This window comes from Phacochoerus africanus, chromosome 9 (assembly GCF_016906955.1).
Source record: "Phacochoerus africanus isolate WHEZ1 chromosome 9, ROS_Pafr_v1, whole genome shotgun sequence".
Lineage (NCBI taxonomy): Eukaryota > Metazoa > Chordata > Mammalia > Artiodactyla > Suidae > Phacochoerus > Phacochoerus africanus.
The window spans coordinates 93,618,511-93,644,667 of record NC_062552.1 but is presented as its reverse complement, the minus strand read 5'-3'; the positions used below and the strand labels follow the sequence as shown (position 1 = coordinate 93,644,667).

Below are 26,157 nucleotides of genomic sequence, written 5' to 3'. Positions count from 1 at the left end.
AAAATGTATGATTCACTAGTTTTTAGTACAGTCCCAGAGGAGTTGTGCGATCAACACCACAACCAATTTTGGAACATTTTCATCACCCTCCACTCCACTTTGACCTCCCTCCTAAAACACCACAGTCGTTTGCAGCCATTCCCCATTTTCTCCCAACCCCCAGCCCTAGGCAACCACTAATCTACTTTAGGTCTCTACAGATTTGCTTATTCTGGACATTCCAAATAATGGAATCATACAAAACATGGTCTTTGTGACTGGGTTCTTTCACTCATGTTTTCAAGGTTCATCCATGTTGCACCATGTTATCAGTACTTTATTCCTTTTTATGATGGTTTTTCTAGAATTAAAATAAAACTATATTAAAGACAATATGATATTAGCAGTTCCCATGTGGCTCGGTGGGTTAAGTATCCAGCACTGTCACTGCAGTGGCTTGGGTCACTGCCGTGGTGCTGGTTTGATCCCTGGCCCAAGAACTTCCACATGCTGCACGTGCAGCCAAAAAAAAAAAAGAGACAATGTGTGATATTAACATAGATACAAAATAGAGTCCAGAAATTATCCCTCCCCGTATTTGGTCAAGTCATTTTTGACAAAGATGCCAATGTAATTCAGTGGGAGAAAGAATAATCTTTTTAAGAAATGATGCGAAAGCAAGTGGAGAGCCACATGTGATTAAAACAAACCCAGTCATTCCTATCATGGCACAGTGGAAAAAGAACGTGACTAGTACCATGAGGATTCAGATTCGATCCCTGGCCTCACTCAGTGGGTTAAGAATCTGGCGTTGCCGTGAGCTATGGTGTAGGTCGCAGACACAGCTCGGATCTGGTGTGGCTGTGGCTGTGGTGTAGGTCAGCAGCTGTAGCTCGGATTCAACCCCCAGCCTAGGAACTTCCATATGCTACAGATGCAAGTAAAAAAAAATAAAAAAATAAAACAAACCCCACACCTCTACTCTTACCTCATGCTAAAACATGAATCTGAGATGGATTATAGACCTGAAAATGAAAGCTAATGCAAAAAAAAACTTTAAGAAGAAAACAGGAATAAATCTTTATAATCTTAGAAGAAAACGGGAATAAATCTTTGTAATACTAGAGTAGGCAAACTTTTTTAGACACTACAAATAACATTAACCATAAGAAAAATGAAAGAGTATGTAGTTGACCCCTGAACAACATAGGTCTGAACTGCGTGTAGGGGATGTTTTTCAATAAATACAGTACTACATGATCTGCGGTTGGTTTAATCCACAGATGTGAATACAGATACAGAAGGCCAACTATGGGACTTAAGCATCCAAGACTTTGGTATCTGCAGCAGGTCCTGGAACCAACTCCCCAGATACCAAAGAATGGCTGTTTTTCATTAAACACTTCTGGAATTCCCGTCATGGCGCAGCAGAAACAAATCCAACTAGGAACCATGAGGTTCAATCCCTGGCTTTGCTCAGTGGGTTAAGGATCCAGCGTTGCCGTGAGCTGTGGTGTAGGTTGCAGACTTGGCTCGGATCCCGAATTGTTGTGGCTGTGGTGTAGGCTGGCAGCTACAGCTCCAATTAGACCCCTAGCCTGGGAACCTCCATTTGCCTTGGGTGTGGTCCTGAAAAGACAAAAAAAGAAACAAAAGAAACACTTCTGACCTGCAAAAAAAAATTTTTAATTGCAAAGACTATGAAAAATACTTATGCCCAGAATATATAAAGAATTTTTACAACTCCATAAGAAAGCAGCTCAATTAAAAAAAAATGAAAGTGGAGACACTTCACAAAAGAATATCCCCAAATGACCACATGAAAAGATGCTAACTATTGGAGTTCCCATTGTGGCTCAGCTGGTTACAGATCCAATGTTGTCTCTGTGAGGATGCAGGTTTGATCCCTGGCCTTGCTCAATGGGTTAAGGATCTGGTGTTCCTGCAAGCTTCGGTGTAGGCTGCAGATACAGTTTGTATCTGGTGTTGCTGTGGCTGTGGTATAAGGCCTGCAGCTGCAGCTCCGATTTGACCCCTGGCCCAGGAACTTCCATAGCCACAGGTGCAGCCATAAAAAGAAAAGGAAAAAAAAAAAAAAAAAGCTATCATTAGTCATTAGAAAAATGCAAATGAAAACCATTATGGTAACACTTCACACCTATTAGAATGGCTAAAAAGTTGCTACAAACTGACAACAAAAGTTTGGTAAGGATGCAGAACAAATGGAACCAAAGTGGGAGTGTAAAAAGGCAAACTGTTTATAAAATAGTTCAGCAATCTTTATACAGTTAAAACACACTTATCATTTGATCCAGCAATTCAAGAGAAATGAAAACATACGTTATCCACCAAAAGACTACAAATGTTTAGAGCAGCTTTAGTCACACCAGCTCAAAACTGGAAACAATCCGAATGGTTTTTAACTAGTGAATGGACAAATTGTTGTATATCTGGATCATGGTTCAAAACTCACATAAGAAGATATGAACTGCTGTTAGATGCAACATAAATCAATCTTAAAAACTACGCTCACCAAGAGCCAGATGCAAACTTAAATTTACTATATAGTTTCCAGTTATATGAACTTCCACAACAGACAAACAAATCTATAATGACAAAAAAGATAAATGGTTACCTAAGAAAGAGCAGCAGGGGCGGGGGGGGGGGGGGGGTACTTCAAAGGGGCATGAGAGAACTTTTCTAGAGTGATGAAAATGGTCTATATATGAACTGACATGGTAGTTTTACATTTTGCCAAAACTCACTAAATTATACAATTAAAATGCATGCAACATAACCTCATAAAGTAACCTCAATAAAGTTAATTTTATTAGAAAATTATACTTAGAAAATCAAGCATACTGTATACTGCTAAAACATTCTGGTACTGATTAAGTTCCTGCTTTAAAAATATGTATACAGTTGACCCTTGAACAGCATGGGTTTGAAATTCATGGTCCACTTGTACGAGGATTTTTTTTTCAGTAGTAAATACTACAGTACTACACTATCTGTGGTTGGTTGAATCCAAGGATGTGGAACTGTAGATACGGAGGGCTGACTGAGTTACACGAAATTTTTTGACTGCATAGAGGTATTGGTGCCCCAACCACCACACTATTCAAGGATCAACTGTTAATCGGTATTCTTTCTCAAACTCTCTTAATGTGGGATAGCTTTTTCAAAATAAAGGAGGTAAAAAATTCCATGAGAGCATTGCCAGAGACAAGAAAGTTACTTAACATATCCTGGAGTGGCATACAGCCCCTGGCATGGTATTAAATCCTTGTTGAAGAATAACCTAACAAAAAATTAGTATGCATGTGAGAAAATAGAAAATGAGGTTGAACAAGTAAAATGGAGTCCATTCTGGTCCTTTATATGTGCATCCACCCTCTTCTAGAACAACCAGAATAGTTCTGGTCATCCAAAGTAGTTACTGCTCTCAGTTTTACAAACTATTAATCTTTTTTTTGCATATTATATTGTGCTCTTCCTCAAGAACAGCCAGTGACTATGCCTCATATTTCTTTTGTGTCACCCCAAGTGCTAAGGACAGCAGAGACTCTGACATCATTTATTTATGAACCTACATTTGTGCTGCAAAAATGAAAAAGGAGTGAAACACTACTTTAACCACCAGTGAGCCCACTTAGCCTAAACAAAGCAATCAGAATTATGTTCAACACATAGGATAAGCAAGGCCCTGACGTCTAAAACACTGAAAAACACCACCTTCACATATAGAGTGAATAACAAATATAAGTAGACTTAGAGTAGAAGAGGAGGGCTGCTGGATGTGGTAAACAGCCAGGAATCAAAGAAAAGGAGTGTTGTTATGTTTTAATGACTCTTGAGCTTTTAGGGAGGAGTATAATTATGTGTGTTTACAGCTTTTAAAAGGAGATTTAGAGGCGTAGCCAATGGAATCCGATCTAGGTGACTCCTTTGTAAAATAGAAGTATTTAGGAAATCAGCCAAAAACAAGGAAGAGTTACTTTGATATAGGAAGTCACTTGCTGGCTTTCATTTCATACATTTAAATAAAATCTCAATGCTCTCTGATTAATATATCATTATTATTTAATTTTTAATACCTCAACCATATCCAGCATCTAAAATAATTAATAATAATGTTTTTCCATATCAGAACATGTAGGAGATTAAAGGCAGAAGACAGAACATACAATGAGAAAAAGAGGAGAAAAGAGCACTCAACTTTAGGTTCCCGCACATGTGGAATATGGGCAGAGAAAATAATCCCTAAGAATCTGATGAAAAAAAATTTTGGGGGGGTGTAACTTAATCCTTGTTGGAAATAACACAGATCTGTGTGAAGATTAAGGACGCTTTAAGAAATACCAAAGGTTACCTTTACATTTGGAGTAACAATACGGAACGTAAGGAAAACAACAAGAGAAGCCAAGCTCCCCCCGCCCCCACTTTGGAGAGCTGCCCAAGTCCAAGGAAGTCAAATCCAGAAATGTGGGGAAAAGGGATATGGCAAAAAGCATAATCAATCTGGAAACCTCAGCTGATGTAGCTTTTAAGCACTGTGACATATTAAGTCATGACTGTCTGGGACAGTATAACAGCTAAACTTTACCTTTGGATTCTTGCCCTCTTTGGCCAATAGTGCCCGAAGTCTTTCTTGTGAAGGGGGTGCAATGAAGATGATATATGGTTTCAAGTCTGAATTCCGGAGAGTCTTCAATGACTATAAAGAAAGATCCTACCATTCAGTGTAAGAATATATTGTGTACTGTAACACACACACATAATATTGGCTTACTTTTTTTAATATAATGAAATAAAAACGAATGATATTGAAGGATGACAATTATGTAATAATAAAATATCCTGCTAGTAAGATCACATACAGATTATAATAAAAATCCATTTTGAAGGAATTATAAATGAGCAGTCACTTTACCATGTGCCAAGGCCTAAATGCAAAAAGAATCAGAAAAAAACTTCATAAACGCATATGAAAGAAAACTCTGGAAAAGCACATTCAAGTAAAAAAAGCAGATTGTTTTGGAGTTCCCATTGTGGCTTGCAGTAACAAACCCGTCTGCATCCATGAGGATGCAGGATCGATTCCTGGCACTGGTCAGTGAGTTAAGGATCCAGCATTGCCATGTGCTGTGGTGTAGGTCACAGACATGGCTCAGATATGGTGTTGCTGTGGCTGCGGTGTAGGCCAGCAGCTGCAGCTTCGATTTGACCCTTAGCCTGGGAACTTCCATGTGCCATGGGTGCGGCCCTAACAAGACACCAAAAAAGCAGGTTGTTTGAATTAAGGGACTGTGTTCCTAGAGTGAAGCACTCTACAAAAACGGAGATGAGAGAGACTTGCTCTTTTCTACCTAAAAATAATAATTAAGACAATATGTTTAACTACTCTTAAGTTCTTTGGTAAATCTGTTAGCCAAAATAATATAAAGAATTCTGAAGGAATTAAGAAAAAACACTGATATGTCTCTCAAATCTAATGTTCACAATTAAATAGTAGAGACTAATAAGCTCTTTTGTTCACTAAAAAATAAACCTAATTACTATTTCAGGAAAGCCATTTGGAGTCAATTCTCCTTCATATACATCTCTAATGACCACTGCCTATGTATCCTGAGTTGATATACACAGTAGATTCCATCACATTAAGGAAAGTTTAATGCTAAAGCTGTACAGTCTAAAAAAAGAAAAAGAATTCACAATCTTAAAAATCCCAAATTTATATAATTATTTTATTTTTTTAATGGAAATCTAAAAAGCAACTGTTAGTAATTTTTGAAGGTTTTGCTTTGTCTGATAGAAAGCAATGGAAGTTTCATTAGCTACAACCAAGCACTCATTATGATACCTGAACTATGGCATTTAAAACCATAAAAATGGGAGTTCCCATCATGGTTCAGTGGTTAATGAACCCAACTGGTATCCATGAAGATGTGGGCTTGATCCCTGGCCTCGCTTAGTAGGTTAAGGATCCGGCGTTGCTGTGAGCTGTGGTGTAGGTTGCGGATGAGGCTTGGATACCTCGTTGCCATGGCTGTGGTGTAGGCCAGCAGCTGTAGCTCCAATTCGACCTCCAGCCTGGGAACCTCCATGTGCCGTGGGTATGGCCCTAAAAAAAGACAAAAGAAAAAAGATAAAACCAGAAAAATGACCTTTAAATACTCTAATTTTTTCAGATTAGAATCAGGAAAGAGAAGTTCTTTTATAACCTTCAAAATACTAAAGTACTATCAGCACTATAGTTGCTATATTTTAAGGTTAAAAAAATATGTGTATATGGGTATGTAATATGTTATTTTCCCCTTTTAGGAAACTGAAAAAGATTTAGCAACCTGTCTAATTTCACACAGGGAATTAGTGTGAAAAAACTGTAGAGAATTGTGGTTCTTAGATAAAAATATAGTTTCTACTAAAAATTACTCTGCAAAAAAAGCTCAACACCGTAAACCAAAATAGTTTTACCTGTGTACGAAGACTTAAAAGACATATTTTGCCCGAGTTGATCACTTGCCGTACAGAATCTATGCTGGTTCCATACAAATTTTTCTCAAATTCGCCATGCTCAATGAACTTTCCAGCTGCTATGTCTGCCTCAAATGCCTGCCGTGAAACGAAGTGGTAATCCCTGCCGGCCACTTCATGGTCTCGGCGACTCCGGGTTGTATCTAGGCAAAAAGAATCAGGTAAAAATAATGGGGGTGGATCAAAGTAAGGATGAGGGATAATACTGCTGGTCAGATAAAATATTTATTTTGTAGTACAAATTAAAAACTAACGAATTGAGGGAATATTAGCGTCCATGTGTTTAAATTTGGCTGGTTTTATTCCTAGATTAAGATATAAACAATATGTTTTAGTATCTTTTTTTAGGGACGCAGGTGCAGCACATGGAAGTTCCCAGGCTAAGGGTTGAATTGGGGCTGCAGCTGTTGGCCTGTGGCACAACCACAGCAACACAAAATCCAAGCCATGTCTGCAAACTACACCACAGTTCATGGCAACACTGGATCCTTTAACCCACTGAGCAGGGCCAGGGATTGAACCCGCATCCTCATGGATACTAGTCGGGTTTGTTACCACTGAACTACAACAGAAACTCCTGTTTTTAGTATCTTAATAATAGTTATATTTAATACATTTTATGCTTACACTCTAAATTACTTCATTTTGCATTTCATTTAAAAAACAAACAAAAAACAGGAGCTGATTCCATACTAAACATGGGAGTCGAAGAAGCCCAAACTAAAATTCATTTTGAAAGTTAACTAGTACTAGGACTCTTGGGAAAAATGTAAATTTCTCAAGAATGACCATCATTAGTAGCAAATTCTTAAAATATTTAGTTAAAACAAAGTTGTTCTTCAACAACAATGTTGACAAAAAAAGGATGAAAAATTTTCCTACATAGTTAGGTTCTAAGGTGGTAAGCTGAAAAGCAGAGGAAATGGGAATGCATCCAAACTTACGAGGAACTGCAGATGCAAAGCGGTCTTTTTCTTTGTTCATGAGCCTCTGACGCAATTCATTCTGGCCACAGTTCTGTGGGCCAATCAAAATGATGGGTCTTTTCCTATTTGCTGGCTGATGATAAAGTGACATCTCCTCATAAGTTAAGATCTCTTCATTGTCATAATCTTCAAAAAAGAAAAAGTTAAGTCCTTCAGACAGAATTATTACCATCTAATAAAGCTATTCATAGATCTTCCAAAAACTTGGAAAAAAGCACAAGTTATTCTCATTAAAAACTCTTAACTTTTTGGATCAAGACAGTAATAACTAGGTAGCATTATATCATGAGTATTTTCCCATGTCCTTATATTCTTGCCAGGATATTATGAAAATAAACCAGACAATATATTACTCCTTCTAAAAATGTTTATTACTTCTCTTGTTTCGTATCGTGTTTGAATGTTTAATACAATATAATTATACTCATTCATATAAAATAGCTAGTTTGCACCCAATACTTTGACAGAGGATAAGGCACCAAGGGATAAACTAATGAGAATAATATCTGTCATTTTTGTAAAATGGGGATACTAATGCTTCGATTAGAGGGTTGGTTTAAGGAGCAGACAATGTATATGCTGAAAACAGTAACTGGCACAGACATTTACTAATAGTGCTGCAACTAATGTTATCACAGAAAGCTGCAATACTCTCTGTGATCATGTAACTTGAAAACATAGCGTATTTGTGCTACCCACCTTCCTACATTTGTGTTCACTTTATTCTGAAATACTAATACTAACCTGAAGTCATGATTCAAGAAGAGGCATAAATTATAATAGGTGAGGAAATACTCTTAAAGCCCATAACGCAGATGAACGTGAAGCTGTCAAGTGGTAAGAACAAAGGCAGACAACTAAGTGACCTGCCATCTCCTCACTCACTCATACTCCTTCATGTGACTCTGCAGTCAGACTCTGTCAGCTCTTAAGTTCTGTGAGGGCAGGAAACCATCTTTCTCTTGTCAGTGCTTAGTACCGAGCAGAGAGTAGGAACTCACACTCTGTTTAGAGTCCAACTCAACCACGTAGCTATAAGAACATAAGCACGTCACTTTAATATATGAATTTGAATTTATCAATCTGTAATCTCAAGGAATTTATTACGAGGACTAAATGGATGAAGGTTAATGTCCCTTAAATAGAACAGTTATAAATATTATAAATGATAGCTATTAATAAGAATATTAATTATGATAACAGCATTATGAACAGAAATGTAATTCACTCCCTTCCTAAAATACTTTTCCCTCAAAAAGATCTAAGTTGCTTCTACTAACATGTACAATCAGGCTGTGAAAGCATGTTGATTTAAGGACTTAGATTTATAGATTTTCTATAGTACAATAGTTATTAGAGCTGAAATAGTTAATTATAGTGTTTCAAGATATAAAGAAACAGATGTTAAACAATTACCCAAGTATAAAGGAAAGGATTAAAAATTTGGAGTTCCCTTCGTGACTCAGCAGTTAATGAACCTGACTAGGATCCATGAGGATGTGGGTTTGATCCCTGGCCTTGCTTAGTGAGTTAAGGATCCAGCGTTGCCACAACAGTTAAGGATCTGGTGTAGGTCACAGATGTGCCTCGGATCACACTTGCTGTGGTTGTGGCATAGGGGGGCAACGGTAGCTCTGATTCAACTCCTAGGAACTTCCATATGCCTCGGGTGCTAAAACTAACAAACAAACAAACCAACAAAAACCAAGGTTTTTCCTAGTTACATAATCTATCAATTAGCATTAGGATGTTTATTTTGGAAAAAATTTTATTACAGCAGATGGAACCTCAGATTTAGTTGTTTTTTGGCTGGTTTGTTTTTTTGGGCTGCACTGGTGACATGTGGGAGTTCCTGGGTCAACCCATCCCACAGTTGTAGCCTGTACACAGCTGCACTGGCAATGCCAGATCCTTAACCCACTGCACCATAAGGAACTTCCTCAGATTTAGTTTTATATCAAAATTTACAATAACCTATAACATTTTACTTTCATTAGTTTAATTTATGCCATCTAAAAAATATTTTAAGGTATTGTGAGATAAGAATAAGCCTTATAGGTTGGATCTCTGTAGGCGTGGCAAGAGGTTGGTGTCCTTCAGACTGTGGAAGTGCCATGTGCTTTGCCCCATGCATCCCTTCCATTTGGCTGTTCCTGGGTGGTAGCCTTTTTAATGAACCAGTGGTCTGAAATGCTGTGAGGACAAAAATATTATGTTCTTATAAAGGAGAAAGCAGAAGCTCAGATTTCAAGGACTTGGGCCCAAATGGCATTCAACTGGAAAGCTGAAACAGAGGGAGGGATTAAGATGGCGGAATAGAAGGACTGGAGCTCAACTTCTCTCCTAAAAACAACAAAATTCACAACTAAAGACTGAGCACACTTCACCAAAATGGAATGGAAACCTTAAATACCCTACTCCAGAAGAAAAAGAGGAGGCCACATCAAGAGGTAGGAGGGGTGATTTCGCAATATAAACAACCCCATACCTCTTGGGTGGGAAGCTCCACAGACTGAAAACTAACTGGTTCACAGAGACTCACCTACAGGAGTGAGAGTTCTGAGCCCCACATCAAACTCTCACGTGTGGGGATCTGGCACAGGGAGAAAGAGCCCTGGAACATCTGGCATTGAATGCCAGTGGGGCTTGTGCGCAAGAGCTCCACGGGACTGGGGGAAACAGAGACCCCATTCTTAAAAGGCGCACACAGACTTTCACCTGCACTGAGTCCCAGGGCAAAGCAAAGTCTCCAAGGGAATCTGACCGCACTTCTTGGAGGACATCCTGGGAAAACAGGGGTGAATGTGGCTTGTTGTGAGGGAAGGACATTGAAAGCAAAGCTCTCAGGAATATTCAGCAGCAGTGCCTTTCACTGGAGGTGGCCATTTTGGGAAAATCTGGCCCCACCCGTCAGCCAGCTGCTGAAAGGCCCCAGGGCAAACAACAACCCAGGTGGGATCACAGCCCCACCCCTCAGTAAACAGGCTGCCTAAAGACCCCTCAGGCACACAGCTGCCTCTAATCCCATCCAGAGACTAAGCCTCACCCACCAGAGGGATTAGAATCGGCTCCACCTACCAGGGGGCAGGCATCAGCCCCTCCCATCAGGAAGCCTACACCAAGCCCCCATAATGACTTCAGCCACAGGGGGGCAGACATCAGAAGTAAGAGAGGCTACAACTCTATTATCCGTAAGAAGGTCACCACACCAAAAACCTATAAAAATGAAAAGACAGAGAACTATAACTCAGATGAGGGAGAAAGGAAAACCCCCAGAAAAACAGCTAAGCCATGAGGAGATTCTCAGCCTCCAGGAAAAAGACTTTAGACTGTTGATGCTGAAGAAGATGCGAGACATTGGAAATAAACTGGAGACAAAGATGGATAATTTACAGGAAACACTGAGCAAAGAGATACAATATATAAAACTTAAACAAGAAGAGATGCAAAATACAATAACTTAAAAAATTCACTAGAAGCAGCTAACAGCAGAATACAGGAGGCAGAAGAACGAATAAGTGAGGTGGAGGACAGATTAGTGGAAATTACGGATGCAGAACAGAAAAGAGAAAAAAGATTGAAAACAAATGAAGAGAGTCTCAGAGAACTCTGGGACAACGTGAAACGCACCAACATCCGTATTACAGAGGTGCCAAAAGGAGAAGAGAGAGAGAAGGAGACAGAAAAAATATTCCAAGAGATAATTGCCGAAAACTTCCCTAACATGGGGAAGGAATCACTCAAGTCCAGGAAGCACAACAGGTATCATACAAAATAAAACCGAGGAACACCCCGAGACACATACTAATCAAACTGACCAAAATTAAAGACAAAGAGAAAATCTTGAAAGCAGCTAGGGAAAAGAAACAAATAACATACAAGGGAATCCCGATAAGGCTATCGGCAGATTTTTCAACAGAAACTGCAGGCCAGAAGGGAGTGGCATGATATACTCAATGTGATGAAAGGAAAAAACCTCCAACCAAGATTACTCTACCCAGCAAGGCTCTCGTTCAGATTTGAAGGACAAATCAAAACCTTCTCAGATAAGCAAAAGCTGAGAGAATTCAGCAACACTAAACCAGCCTTACAACAAATACTAAAGGAACTTCTCTAGGCAGAAAAGAACAAGAGAAGAAGGAAAGGAAAAAGAGCAGCAAAAACAAATCCAAAGCAATTAATAAAATGGCAATAAGAACATACATATCAATAATTACCTTAAATGTGAATGGACTAAACGCCCCAACCAAAAGACATAGACTGGCTGAATGGATACAAAAACAAGATCCATATATATGCTGTCTTCAAGAGACCCACTTCACTTCTAGGGACATATACAAATTGAAAGTGAGAGGAAGGAAGAAAATATTTCATGCAAACGGGGATCAAAAGAAAGCTGGAGTAGCAATACTCATATCAGACAAAATAGACTTTAAAATGAAGACTATTTTAAGGGACAAAGAAGGGCATTACATAATGATCAAAGGATCAATCCAAGAAGAAGATATAACAATTTTAAATATCTACGCACCCAACATATAGGTTCACCACAATGTATGAGGCAACTGCTAACAACCTTAAAAGGACAAATCAACAATAACACAATCATAGTGGGGGACTTCAACACCCCACTTACAGAAATGGACAGAACAACCAGACAGAAAATCAATAAGGAAACACAGGTCCTGAATGATGCATTAAACCAGATGGACTTAATAGATATTTATAGGACATTCCATCCAAAAGCAATAGAATACACATTCTTCTCAAGTGCACGTGGAACATTCTCTAAGATTGATCACATCCTGGGCTACAAATCCAACCTTGGTAACTTTAAGAAAATTGAAATCTTATCAAGCATCTTTTCCGACCACAATGCTATACAACTGGAAATCAACAACAAGAAAAAAACTGCAAAAAACACAAACACGTGGAGACTCAACAACATGCTACTAAACAACAAATGGATCACTGAAGAAGTCAAAGAGGAAATTTAAAAATACCTAGCAGCAAATGACAACAAAGATAAAACACTCCAAAACCTATGGGATGCAGCAAAAGCCGTTCTAAGAGGAAACTTTACAGCAATACAAGCCCACCTCAGGAAACTAGAAAAAGTTCAAATAAACAAACTAACTTTACATCTAAAGCAGCTTGAGAGAGAAGAACAGACAAGACCTAAAGTTAGTAGAAGGAAAGAAATCATAAAGATCAGAGCAGAAATCAATGAAATAAAAATGAAGAAAACCACAGAAAAGATCAATGAAACAAAAAGCTGGTTCTTTGAAAAGATCAACAAAATTGATAAACCCCTAGCCGGACTTATCAAGCAAAAAAGAGAGAGGACTCAAATCAATAAAATTAGAAATGAAAAAGAAGTAACAACGGACACCACAGAAATACAAAGGATCATAAGAGACTACTATATGCAACTATATGCCAATAAAATGGAAAATCTAGAAGAAATGGACAAATTCTTAGAAAAGTACAATCTTCCAAGACTAAACCAAGATGAAATAGAAAAGATGAATGGACCCATCACAAGAACTGAAATTGAAACTGTGATTAAAGAACTTCCAACAGGAGTTCCCGTCATGGCACAGTGGTTAACGAATCCGACTAGGAACCATGAGGTTGTGGGTTCAATCCCTGGCCTTGCTCAGTGGGTTAAGGATCCGGCATTGCCGTGAGCTGTGGTGTAGGTTGCAGGTGCGGCTCGGATCCCGCATTGCTGTGGCTCTGGCGTAGGCCAGTGGCTACAGCTCCGATTAGACCCCTAGCCTGGGAACCTCCACATGCCGCGGGAATGGCCCAAGAAATAGCAAAAAACAAAACAACAACAAAAAAAACTTCCAACAAACAAAAGTTCAGGACCAGATGGCTTCACAGGTGAATTCTATCAAACATTTAGAGAAGAGCTAACACCTACCCTTCTAAAACTAGTTCAAAAAATTGCAGAGGAAGGGATTCTCCCAAACTCATTCTATGAGGCCACCATCACCCTGGTACCAAAACCAGACAAAGACTCCACAAAAAAAGAAAACTACAGGCCAATATCACTGATGAACATCGATGCAAAAATCCTCAACAAAATACTACCAAACCGCATCCAACAATACTTTAAAAGGATTGTACATCATGATCAAGTGGGATTTATCCCAGGGATGCAAGGGTTCTTCAATATCCGCAAATCCATCAGTGTGATACACCACATTAAGAAACTGAAGAATAAAAACCATATGATCCTCTCAATAGATGCGGAAAAAGCCTTTGACAAAATCCAACACCCATTTCTGATAAAAACCCTTCAGAAAGTGCGCATAACGGGAACCTACCTCAACATGATAAAGGCCATATACGACAAACCCACAGCCAACATCATTCTCAATGGTGAAAAGCTGAAAGATTTCCTGCTGAGATCAGGAACAAGACAAGGATGTCTGCTCTCACCACTACTCTTCAACATAGTTCTGGAATTCCTAGCCACAGCAATCAGAGAAGTAAAAGAAATAAAAGGAATCCAAATTGGAAAAGGAAGAAGTAAAACTATCGCTATTTGCAGATGACATGATACTATACCTAGAGAATCCTAAAGACTCTACCAGAAAACTGTTAGAGCTTATCCACGAATTTGGCAAAGTTGCAGGATACAAAATCAATACACAGAAATCGATAGCATTTCTATATACTAACAATGAAAAAGCAGAAAAGGAAATTAGGGAAGCAATCCTGTTTACCATCGCATCCAAAAGAATAAAATACCTAGGAGTAAACCTACCTAAAGAAACAAAAGACCTGTACTCTGAAAATTACAAGCCACTAATGAAAGAAATCAAAGATGCCACAAACAGATGGAAAGATATACCATGCTTGCGGATTGGAAGAATTAATATTATCAAAATGACTATACTACCTAAGGCAATCTACAGATTCAATGCAACCCCTATCAAATTACCAAGGACATTTTTCACAGAACTCGAACTAAATATTTTAAAGTTTGTTTGGAAGCACAAAAGACCCAGAATAGCCAAAGACATCCTGAAAAAGAAAAATGGAGCTGGAGGAATCAGGCTCCCGGACTTCAGACTATACTACAAAGCAAGAGTCATCAAAACTGCATTGTACTGGCACAAAGACAGACATATAGATCAGTGGAACAGGATAGAAAGCCCAGAATTAAACCCATGCGCTTACAGCCAACTAATCTATGAGAAAGGAAGCAAGACTATACAATGGAGAAAGGACAGCTTGTTCAATAAGTGGTGCTGGGAAAACTGGACAGCCACATGGAAAAGAATGAAATTAGAACACTCCCTAACACCATACACAAAAATAAACTCCAAATGGATTAAAGACCTAGATATAAGACCAGACACTATCAAACTCCTAGAGGAAAACACAGGCCAAACACTCTCTGACATAAATGACAGCAACATCTTCTCAGATCCACCTATCAGAGTATTGACAATAAAAAGAAAAATAAACAAATGGGACCTACTCAAACTTCAAAGTTTCTGCACAGCAAAGGAAACCCTAAACAATACAAAAAGACAACCCACAGAATGGGAGAAAATCTTTGCAAGTGAATCCACTGACAAGGGATTCGTCTCCAAAATTTATAAACAACTTCTGCAGCTCCATACCAAAAAAACAAACAACCCCATCCAAAAATGGGCAGAAGATCTAAACAGACAGTTCTCCAAAGAAGACATATGGATGGCCGAGAAACACATGAAAAGATGTTCAGCGTCACTCATTATTAGAGAAATGCAAATCAAAACCACGATGAGGTACCACCTTACACCAGCCAGAATGGCCATCATCCAAAAGTCTACAAACAATAAGTGCTGGAGAGGGTGTGGAGGAAAAGGAACCCTAGTACACTGTTGGTGGGATTGTAAATTGGGGCAACCACTGTGGAAAGCAGTATGGAGATTCCTCAGAAAACTAAACATAGAACTACCATTTGACCCAGCAATTCCACTCCTGGGCATCTATCCAGAGAAAACGACGACTCGCAAAGACACTCATGTACTCCAATGTTCATTGCAGCACTATTTACAATTGCCAAGACATGGAAACAACCTAAATGTCCATCAACAGAGGAGCGGATCCAGCAGATGTGGTACATATACACAATGGAATATTACTCAGCCATTAAAAGGAACGAAATACCAGCATTTTTAGCAACATGGATGGACCTAGAAATTATCATGCTAAGTGAAGTCAGCCAGCCATACAATGAGACACCAACATCAAATGTTTTCACTCACATGTGGAATCTGAAAAAAAGGACAGACGGAACTTCTTTGCAGAACAGATGCTGACTCACAGACATTGAAAAACTTATGGTCTCCGGAGGAGACAGTTTGGGGGGTGGGGGGATGTGCTTGGGTTATGGGATGGAAATCCTGTGAAATGAGATTGTTATGATCATTATACAACTACAGATGTGATAAATTCATTTGAGTAATAAAAAAAAAAGAAAAAAAATAATCCTTATAACTTGTGCAAAAATTGAAGAGTTCCTTTGCTTTACTGTTTGGGTTATTTCTAACCTGATATAAGCAGGAGTATAGCAAATTTTAAAGCCCTTAAGGATCAAGCAAGAAAGTAATGAAAGCACTAAATCAAGTTGGGTTTATAAAAAATTGAATACGGTGGAGACCGTTGAATTAAGTAGTAGCCAATATAAAGGCAACAACCATCATTCAGGTCTAGCAGACTGATGTCACCTGAGAATATGAGTCCAGTGTTATCAGAGGTTCTGATTTTTTTTTTAACTTTTTTTGGGGGGAGGGGGGCATGGGACGCAGCTACTTGATGGGGGATGTCAGTTTCCTGACCAGGGATTGAACCTGGGCTGCAGTGGTAAAAGCGCTGATTCCAAACCACTAGACCACCAGAGAACTCCCAGAGCTTTTGATTTTAAGAGAAGTCACAACTTAAAAATATTTAATCTTGGTGATAAATTAAAAAAAAAAAAATCTACTGTGTGCCTGACTCAGCCAGCTCTATGGAATGGGCTGCTTCATTGACATGAGGTACTGTAAACAAAATCTTCTTTTTTTACTTAAAATACATCTATATTGTTAGACTTTGTTAGAAACATATTAATTCTGCAAATAAAGCCTTTAGGTAGGAAAAAATTAGAGGGTACTATCAATATAACACTATATATGCTAAATTGTACTTTAATTTTTACACCAGTTTTTCTCAGAATTTAAAATACTCCATTGCTCATAGGATTCCAGAAGAAAATAATTTCTGCTAAATGGCTTTATTAATAAGCACGTATATTACATTAAGAGGCAAAACAGAATCAGAAATCAAACTCCCTGAAAATATCAATTTAATTTCTTTCAAGTGTTAGATATGGACCTCTTTCAGATATACATACAATTGTATCTGAGAGTGGAACTTACCATCATTTTTATTGGCATTATATAAAACCTTTTTCCTCTTCTTTTTATTCTTTTTTGCACACCACAGTTTTCCTGTTGACAATCATAAACGTAAGTATAAATGTGGCATTTGTTTCCTCAAGTAAAGCTACATATTTCAAACTGAAGAATTCAAATAGCTTTTGGCGGGGGGGGGGGGGGGGGGGGGGGTAGCTATTCCTACAGCATGAAGTTTCTGGGCCAGGGACTGAACCCTTGCCACAGCAGTGACCCAAGCCACAGCTGTGACAATGCCAAATCCTTAGCCATTTGGCCACCAAGGAATACCTCGAATAGTAAATTTTTAATTTATAGACACTAAATTAACATTGTTCACAGGAGAACTATTTTTCAGGAAAGTAATTATAATTTTCCATTAACCTCACATTATGGACAGATAATCTTTAATACTTAAATCCTGTCCTTTAAGATAATCAATTTTGCATCTCTCACATCACTCTTGCCCGGAACACCTCAGTTCTGATATGTACATATAAACCTGAATCCAGATGAAGACCCAAGAAATCCCTCATTAACGTCAAATATAAGCATTCGACCTGATTTTTCTGGTTCCTTATCTTCCTCTATGGTTTGCTTCATGGCTTCCCTTTGCTGCTGAAAGCTCTTCCCTATTAAGTGGAAAGGAAAAAGAGTAAAATATTTAAGACAGAAGAATAGAAGTATTTTTTTTTTTAAATCAAGGGACTATACCAGAAGTAACTCTTTATCCATATTCTTTGCTAAATCCTTCTACAACCACATGAGAATATGTCAACTATGATTATATGCTCCAAATGTCCAAGATATTAAGTTTCAACCTTACTCTCAACCAATCTTAGGACATATATTATTGGACTATACATCATCTATTAAGGAAGATAAGCAATAAACCAGTGCTAGAAAATTTAATCAATTTTACAAAGCTTTCATAGAGCATCTACTATATGGAAAGTACTGTGCTGAATCTTACAGTGATTCTTATCATTTGAATTAAATCAAGCAATTCTAGGAGTTAACTTTCCGAAACAATATGCAAACATTCATCAGTTTTGGATTCCAAGACACCACTCAACACATTCCCTTGCATTTATTATTCTCAATTTCTCTTTTTCTTTGTATGTATGTATGTTTTAAATATTTTTTTATTTCTACCTTGAGCTACCAATGATACACATAAATGAAAAATTTATTAAGTTCTTTCCCTTAGGATTAGGATTCTAATATAGAGGGCATTCAAGGTTTCTGATTTTTGTCTTCTTTTCAGACATCTATCTTAAAATTAAATGTATTTTTTCCCTGAAGGATAAAAATGGTATTAGATAATACTGAATTAGAGTTCTACTTTTTTATTTAATTTTTATGTCTAACTCTTTCATTTTCAAGCCAGAGATCCTTAAAAATCACTAGGCAAATTCCATTTATGTTGGGATAAACTATTGAACTTAGTGCATTTTATAGGAGCATAAGCAAAAACACTGAGTTTGATACACATAAAAAACATGAAAGGAAATCAGGTTAGCTCCAGGAGCTGTGCTGATTGCTTCTAGATAAAACAAGTGACTATAGGGAAATTTTTAAGAGCATTAAAAAATTTTGCTAAGTATTTGACTTCAACAGATTAAAAAAAATAATTTTAATAATTTACATATCAAAATGTTTAAAAACATCACAGTGATGTGCTATGGCACATTTTTATAGTATACACGTAAGTAGACTATTTTTGAAATAGAGGCAGACATTAATGGGAGATGGAAATTTTGACCTCTTAGAAATCCTTCTGACAGAAAACCAAAAAATACAGTAGGTCCATTTATTTGTCCTATAAAAATACTTCCAAATGGAATTATTAAAAATCTCCTTGATTCATCTATATACTTTGAGAAACTCATGATAATCAGTCAATAAATACTAGTTCTAAGTATTTATGTGCTAAAGCTAACATGGTGAAAAGATACCAAATTGAGGAGTTCCTATTGTGGCTCAGCAGAAATGAATCTGACTAGCATCCATGAGGACGGAGGTTCAATCCCTGGCCTCGCTCAGTGGGTTAAGGATCCAAGTGTTGCCGTGAGCTGTGGTGTGGGCTGTAGCACTCTTGGAGCTGATGTTGCTATGGCTGTGGCATAGGCCAGTGGCTACAGCTCTCATTCGACCCCTAGCCTGAGAACCTCCATATACCATGGATGCAGCCCTAAAAAGACAAAAGACAAAAAAAAAAAAAAAAGATACCAAATTGATTATTTGGCACAAGAACAAAGTAGAACCATGAAGGCTGGCCAATACTCTAGGATTCCAGAGGAATGTTCCTGTAACTGTCACTGTAAGGAATCAAAGGTATAGTATCATTTTCTGAACTTAATACAAGAAGTCTATTTTTCCTTCCTTGAAATATGACCCAGTATCTGTTTATACACAGAATACTGTTTCCAACTTTTGGGTTTTAAAGCAGATGATTTGTGGCTATGACTTTATTATACACATTACTTGCAGTCAAATCCAACAGCCAAATCTGTTATACTTAAAATCTTAAGATTTGAGGAGTTCCCGTTGTGGCTCAGTAGTTAGTGAATCCGACTAAGAACCATGAGGTTGCGGGTTCGGTTCCTGGCCTTGCTCAGTGGGTTAAGGATCCGGCATTGCCGTGAACTGTGGTGTAGGCTGCAGACGCGGCTCGGATCCTGCGTTGCTGTGAATCTGGTGTAGGCCAGTGGCTACAGCTCAGATTCAACCCCTAGCCTGGGAACCTCCATATGCCACGGGAGTGGCCCAAGAAATGGCAGAAAGACCAAAAAAAAAAAAAAAAAAAACTTAAGATTTGAGTAGGAGGTAGGATCCCCAAAAAATGTTAGAGGCAAAAGACAAAGCTAGGAGAAGTTTTTAAATAAAGAGGCTTAGAAGGTCCAATTCAGAATCAGTACTGGCCTATTTTTAAAAATCACCTTCTATTTATTAATTTGCAGATACTGCCTAGATTTAAAAGATTAAATAAAATACAGTTACTGGCTTAAAGAAATTTACAAACAGAATATAAGGTACAAAGTACTATAACAGAGATAGATAATTCCATGGAAGTATTATAAAGTAGGGGACACAAAAAAGAAAAAACAATGCATACTATTTTACACTAATGTATAAAGTATTAATGGATATGTTTTGAAGTCAAGTATGAAAGAGAAGCTTCTCTCAGTGCCTTATACAGTGCTGATATAACAATATTTGTTGAATGAATAAACTGATAAATTATCACTTTATTCTCATTTCATGACATTGTAAGTATTCCTCTGCCTTCACTAATATCTTACTATCCTTCCCTTCATTCTGTCTCCCTCATTCCACCATATCCACATCCTGGGAACTGCAGGAAAAATTACTCTATACACCTTATCTCACTAAGTATCATCTTTACTCTAAGAAACATGTTCCTTCATAATCTTTATGTCCAATGAGACCTAAAGTTTTAGTCTAAATTAGAGTTTTCTTAAACAAAAAATTGAGAGCATCCTATTTCTACTCTAAGATATTCTGAGAGATAATTCAGCGGTCTTACTCTCCTGGTTCCTTACAAAGTGATCACTTCGTGAGATTTTCTAAGAAAACCTTAACAAAATCCTATTTGGACATAAAGTTTGATGCCTCAATTGATGATAATCTGTTATAGTATAAGTTTCATTGCCTTGAATCTTTTGTTGCTCAGTACAAGTTTTGCTGCTTGCAAACAGGGTGGTCTCAATGTACCTACAGGGAATGTAACACAGCTTGGAATTGGTTGATGAGATTATATCATAATTCCATTCTAAAGCCCAACAAATTGATCACATTTACATTCAAGATACTTAAGCTACAGAAATACATAAAAACACAACTATGTGAAAAAGTAATTACACTTTTTTAAAAATCTTTTTTGCGGGGAGGGGCTGCCCACAGCATGCAGAAGTTCCTGGGCCAGGGATCAAACCCAAGCCACAGTAGTTACAATGCCAAACCCTCAACCACTAGGCCACCAGGGAACTCCACACCATTTTTTAAAAGGCATGAAAAAGTGAGTTTTCCTCTTTGAATAGCTGTATTTTTAATATTTTTTAAATTAGGTACTTTCTACTATTTTGTCTCTTACCTGGAACCAGCCCAGCTAGAGGCTGATTATCTTCGTCCCCTTCCCTGTAGGCTTGCCACCAATTTGGATCTTCCTGACTGATCACATGAAGGATATCCCCCTTTTGAAAAGATAGACCTAACTCTCGACAGGGAACATAGGGGTCATCTGAGGGGTCATAGTCAAAATGAGCTTTTACATGGATCTAAAAGATAAAAACAGTGAAAATAAGAACAACAATAATGAAGTAGCAACACAAAATATTCAGCATAAATATTAAAAAGCTGCACTTTTTCATTAGTGCAAAAATATTACAAGTTGAAAGAAGGGAGGTTAGTAACAGTATTTTGGGAGCAGAATTTTCTCAGGCTCACCTGTTTTCTTCAACTAAGATAATCTTTCTGCTGATGGCAAACATGTACAAGAGTATGCACAAGACTGCACTGCTAGCTGCTAACAAGCTGAGGTGCTAAGGCGCCTCAAAGGTTTGAGAGAATCAGAAGGAATGTAATAGAGACTTCCTCCCTCTCTATTCCTGACCTGTGAAAACAATGACTCTGCAGGAAGGTATGAAATTTCCAAACCACTACTACTGGGAAAGGTGGGCTGTAAACCTCACCACACCTGTCATCTAAGCAGGTGAGTGTCAGTTTCCCTGTTGCCGTCATCCCTTCTTGACCACACTGTCAGGGTGCCTCAATCTCTTTCAGCGTTTCTTCTAAAGGGCTATGTTTTGGTTCATAAACAATCACACCTCAAACTGCTAAAATTATCTAAATCAAGCTTAAAAACAACTCCTATCATGTTCTATACATAGCCTTTAAAATATTATTTGTAGTACAAGTTAAAATTTTCGCATATCTAAAAACTTATGCTTTTAGCACTAAAAGGTGAGAATTCACATGAACCTTATAGAAAGCTATTTCCTATGTTATTTTCTCTAATATATTTCTATAAGATACAACAAAGTATTCTTTCCTCTTAGAAGGTATAGAGGAATTAATATTAATATGCTCTTTAATTCCCCCATCTGTAACTTTTATCCAATCTGGTCAAGTGGCACATGGCATTTCCAAAATCTGTAAGAAGCCCCATTTCATCTAACAAAATCCAACATCTATATCCAAGGAGTTTTTCTGTTCCACATTGGTTATATTTCAGGTTTGGGCTCAACGAGCCAAGTACTTGACTGACAAGCTAAGAATTTTATAATTCTGAGTTCTTTTCTATGCATCTGTTATTTGACTCTACTCAACCCCTTTACCCTCACCATAATGGAAACTAGTTATCATAAAGATAATACTGGGCTGCTTCAAAAATGGTTTTATGAGAAAATAGTATCTTTTTTCAGCCCCTTAAGAAGTTGACTATTCTCAATCAGTGATGTTAGACTATATGAAATTTAATAAACTACTTAAGTGATAAAGATATATAGGCCTGTAACACATATAACCAAGAATCCTCATGAAACCAAGCAGCCTCTTTCAGAAATTTTACATGAAGGTATCTTTAGGTAAAGAACTTTTTTTAATTTCGGAAAAATATTTTACTTACTACTATAAAGAGGAAATGAGGCAATCTAAGTCCTAATACACAAATAGCAACACTGAGTTAAAGCAAGTGATCCAGCTAAAAATGCAGAACTTAAATCCCAGTCTGTCTTTTTTGGAGGTAGATTTTCATTGATGTACTACATTAAGTTCAAACACTATACAAAATCATAAGAGTATATATACCTCAATGAATTTTCATAAACAAAACATTCCTATGTAACTAGCACCCAAATCAAGAACAAGAATATCACCAGTACCTCAGAAACCTCATCTCATGTTCCTTTCAATCACTCACCACACTATGTCCTCCAAGGGTAAATATCCTGATTTTCTAGCACAGATTAGTTTCTCCTATATTTTACTTCATATAAATGGAGTCACACAGTATAGTCTCTTGAAATAAATATGGTTAAGATACTTCAATTCGACAAGTATTCCATTGCATTCTAACTAGAGTGTGCCCTAAAGATTATTCTTGATGTGAAAACAGACTTTTTATTAAAATCTTGAAAATGTCACTGAAAACCAAAAATGAATTTTTTATTTTTGGCTGTACCCACAGCATGCAGAAGTTCCTGGGCTAGGGACTGCACCTGCACCATAGCAGCTATCTGAGTCACAGAAGTGGCAATGCCAAATCCTTAAACCACTGAGCTACCAGGGAATTGCCAAAAACTGAGTTTTAGAAAGTTTTGCAAGGCGGCAGTGAGTCAAAACACAGTTGAGATTGGATTAAAAAGATTATATATACACCCCCCCCCCCTTTTTTGTCTTTTCTATGGCCACACCTACAGCATATGGAGACCAGGCTAGGGGTCTAATCAGAGCTGTAGCTGCCGGCCTGCGCCAGAGCCACAGCAATATGGGATCTGAGCCACGTCTGCAATCTACACCACAGCTCATGGCAACTCCAGATCCTTAACCCACTGAGCAAGGCCAGGGATTGAACCTGCAACCTCATGGTTCCCAGTTGGATTCGTTAACCACTGAGCCACAAGAGGAACTCCTGATCTTACAATCGTGGCATGAGACATCTCTAATATGTAGAATGATCTTGAAGTCTCATATATAGGATGATCAAAAAAACCTCTGCTTGACTATCATCCCTACTAATCAATAATGCTTCCACCTCTGTATAAATTGTTGCCTTTTAGCCAAACAATCTTGGAACTCTAAACATGAAATTACAGACATCATTTAAGGTAGTAGAGAACATTTTGTTATCAGGCTTTTCAGAGACTTGTTAACCTGACTGATGATTTTATCAGATCACTTTCTGAAATCAATACCCAGCATGTTGATTTCAAAGTGTTTTGCTCAGATCACCTGCTAGGAATGTTTATTAAAACACTGACTTCTCATGCTACATCTCAAACCTTCAGACTCTGTTTCAATGAGGTTTCTTGAATAACTGTGACATACATGATACATGATGTTTAAGATGTACCCTAAAATCTTAGGGAACTACTACCCTGAGGGAAACTAAACCGACGAGTGAGGACCCTGTATCTAAGTCTACGACCTCTGCCAGAAGCCAAATAAAATCACCCAGTGATGATTTTCTCTACTCTTGCCTAAGTCTCACTCGTTGACTATTTGGATTTAATGGTTTGGAATGAGGCCCCTCTTTGTGTAGGCTAGGAAGAGGAGTACAGAGGACACTCTTTGCTTATGGGTCAAGTTTATTTAGTGCTGATTAAAATGTACTCTAAAATTGAGAGCAAAGTTTATTTCACATCAAAGAAATTAACCATTTGACTGAGTTAAAGTGAGAGTATTGTCTTGACATGCATTACATGACTTCTAACTATATAGGCTTACCTTGTTTTATTGTTTCACTTTTCTGCATTCTGCAGATATAGTGAGGTATTTGGGGTTTTTTTTTTGGGGGGGGGCAAATTAAAGTTTGTGGCAACTTGTGTTATCTGATGATGGTTGGCATTTTTTAGCAATAAAGTATTTTTAAACTAACATATATGTTCTTTTTTAAGACACTATGCTATTGCACTCTTAACAGACTACAAAACAAGGTAATTATAACTTTTATGTGCACTGGGAAACCAAGAATTCATGTGATTCACTTTACTGCAGGGATCTGAACTGAACATGCAACATGTCTTAAATATGCCTATTTTCTACTGCAATTCTTTTCAATTCTAGAAGTTATCTCTGGCAATCTCCCCTCTTAAGCTCTGCTAGTGGCTAATTTACTTCCTTTCCCATACAAAGGAAAATAGAGCCCTTTCTAAATGAAAGAGAGATGCTGACCCCTATACAAAAGCTCCAGGGTTGAACTGTAATGCTATAATATCAGTACAGTGTATCAGTAGAGTGTATAATATTTGGTTTCTAATCCAAACAAAATCTTCTGTTTAAATTTTAAATTATAGGCTTGTTTAGACACGATTATCTTCTAGCCCAACATTTTCTCTTTGCCTTTTTTTTTAAAAAGTACCCGTAAGCTATTCACATTTGAAGTCCCAATGATGGGAACATGGTAAAGGAATAATGATTCAATAATTTATTTATATCTTTCCTAAGGAATTCAATGCTTAAAAATATTTTTTCCTTGTAATTTTTATTTCTGTATTCTTATTATAGTAGATTTATCTATAACTTCTAAAATTACTTGTGGAAGAAAAAAAAAAAAACAGTGAAAGTGTGCCTTCTTTTAACTTTTGGCCTACACTTTACCCAAAGGCAAACTGTAAAATTAGGGGCAGCATCAAGAAAAAAGCCTTTGGAGGACTTCCCTGGTGACCTAGTAGTTAAAGATCTGGCATTGTCACTGTTGGGTTACAGGTTCAATCAATCACTAGACCTGGAACTTCCACATGCTGTAGATGTGGTCAGACATGCGTGGACGCGCGTGTGCGCGCGCGCACACACACACACACACACACACACAAAAGAAGGAAGAAAGGCAGGCAGGAAGGAAAAGTCTGTGCAGTGTCAAACAACATTTTTCAAATTTCTCCTCCTCATCCTGAGATTCCTCCTCCCTATGCCCATTCAAGAAGGAATACCTTTAGATTATTTGTTCTAATTTTTCTTTTTTTTGTCTTTTTGCCTTTTCTTGGGCCGCTCCCGCGGCATATGGAGGTTCCCAAGCTAGGGGTCTAATCAGAGCTATAGCTGCCAGCCTACGCCAGAGCCACAGCAACGCGGGATCCGAGCTGCGTCTGCGACCTACACCACAGCTCACGGCAACGCCGGATCGTTAACCCACTGAGCAAGGGCAGGGATCGAACCCGGAACCTCATGGTTCCTAGTCGGATTCGTTAACCACTGCACCACGACAGAACTCCTCTCTTTCATTTTTAACATAAGAAACTTGGGCTATCCGTGAGGCATCCAACTGATGTTTAGTAGTAGGCAGATAATGTGAACCTTAGGGTAACAACGAACTTAGAGCAACTGCCCTAACCTGAAAAGGGATGTCTATCTAATACACCATACACTGAAATTTTCAATATTTTTTGCATCTTCTGATAAAATACATATTTATAAAAATCTTACTGCATTATAAAATTGTAGACCTCCTTCCAAATGAGAAAAAATTAAGA

General features: G+C 37.8%; 1 protein-coding gene across 2 annotated transcripts in view; it reads right to left on the bottom strand.

Annotated features, from left to right (window-relative positions):
• PALS1 (protein associated with LIN7 1, MAGUK p55 family member) overlaps positions 1-26,157 on the bottom strand; it is a 100,537-nt gene that overhangs the window by 5,741 nt on the left and 68,639 nt on the right. For both annotated transcript variants that reach the window (XM_047795195.1, XM_047795196.1), the window contains exons 9-14: positions 21,060-21,243; positions 17,503-17,574; positions 16,928-16,999; positions 7,461-7,628; positions 6,457-6,659; positions 4,586-4,696 (exon numbers count right to left, since the gene is read on the bottom strand). In XM_047795195.1, coding sequence (XP_047651151.1) covers positions 4,586-4,696; positions 6,457-6,659; positions 7,461-7,628; positions 16,928-16,999; positions 17,503-17,574; positions 21,060-21,243 — 810 coding nt within the window. The remainder of the gene's footprint in view (positions 1-4,585; positions 4,697-6,456; positions 6,660-7,460; positions 7,629-16,927; positions 17,000-17,502; positions 17,575-21,059; positions 21,244-26,157) is intronic.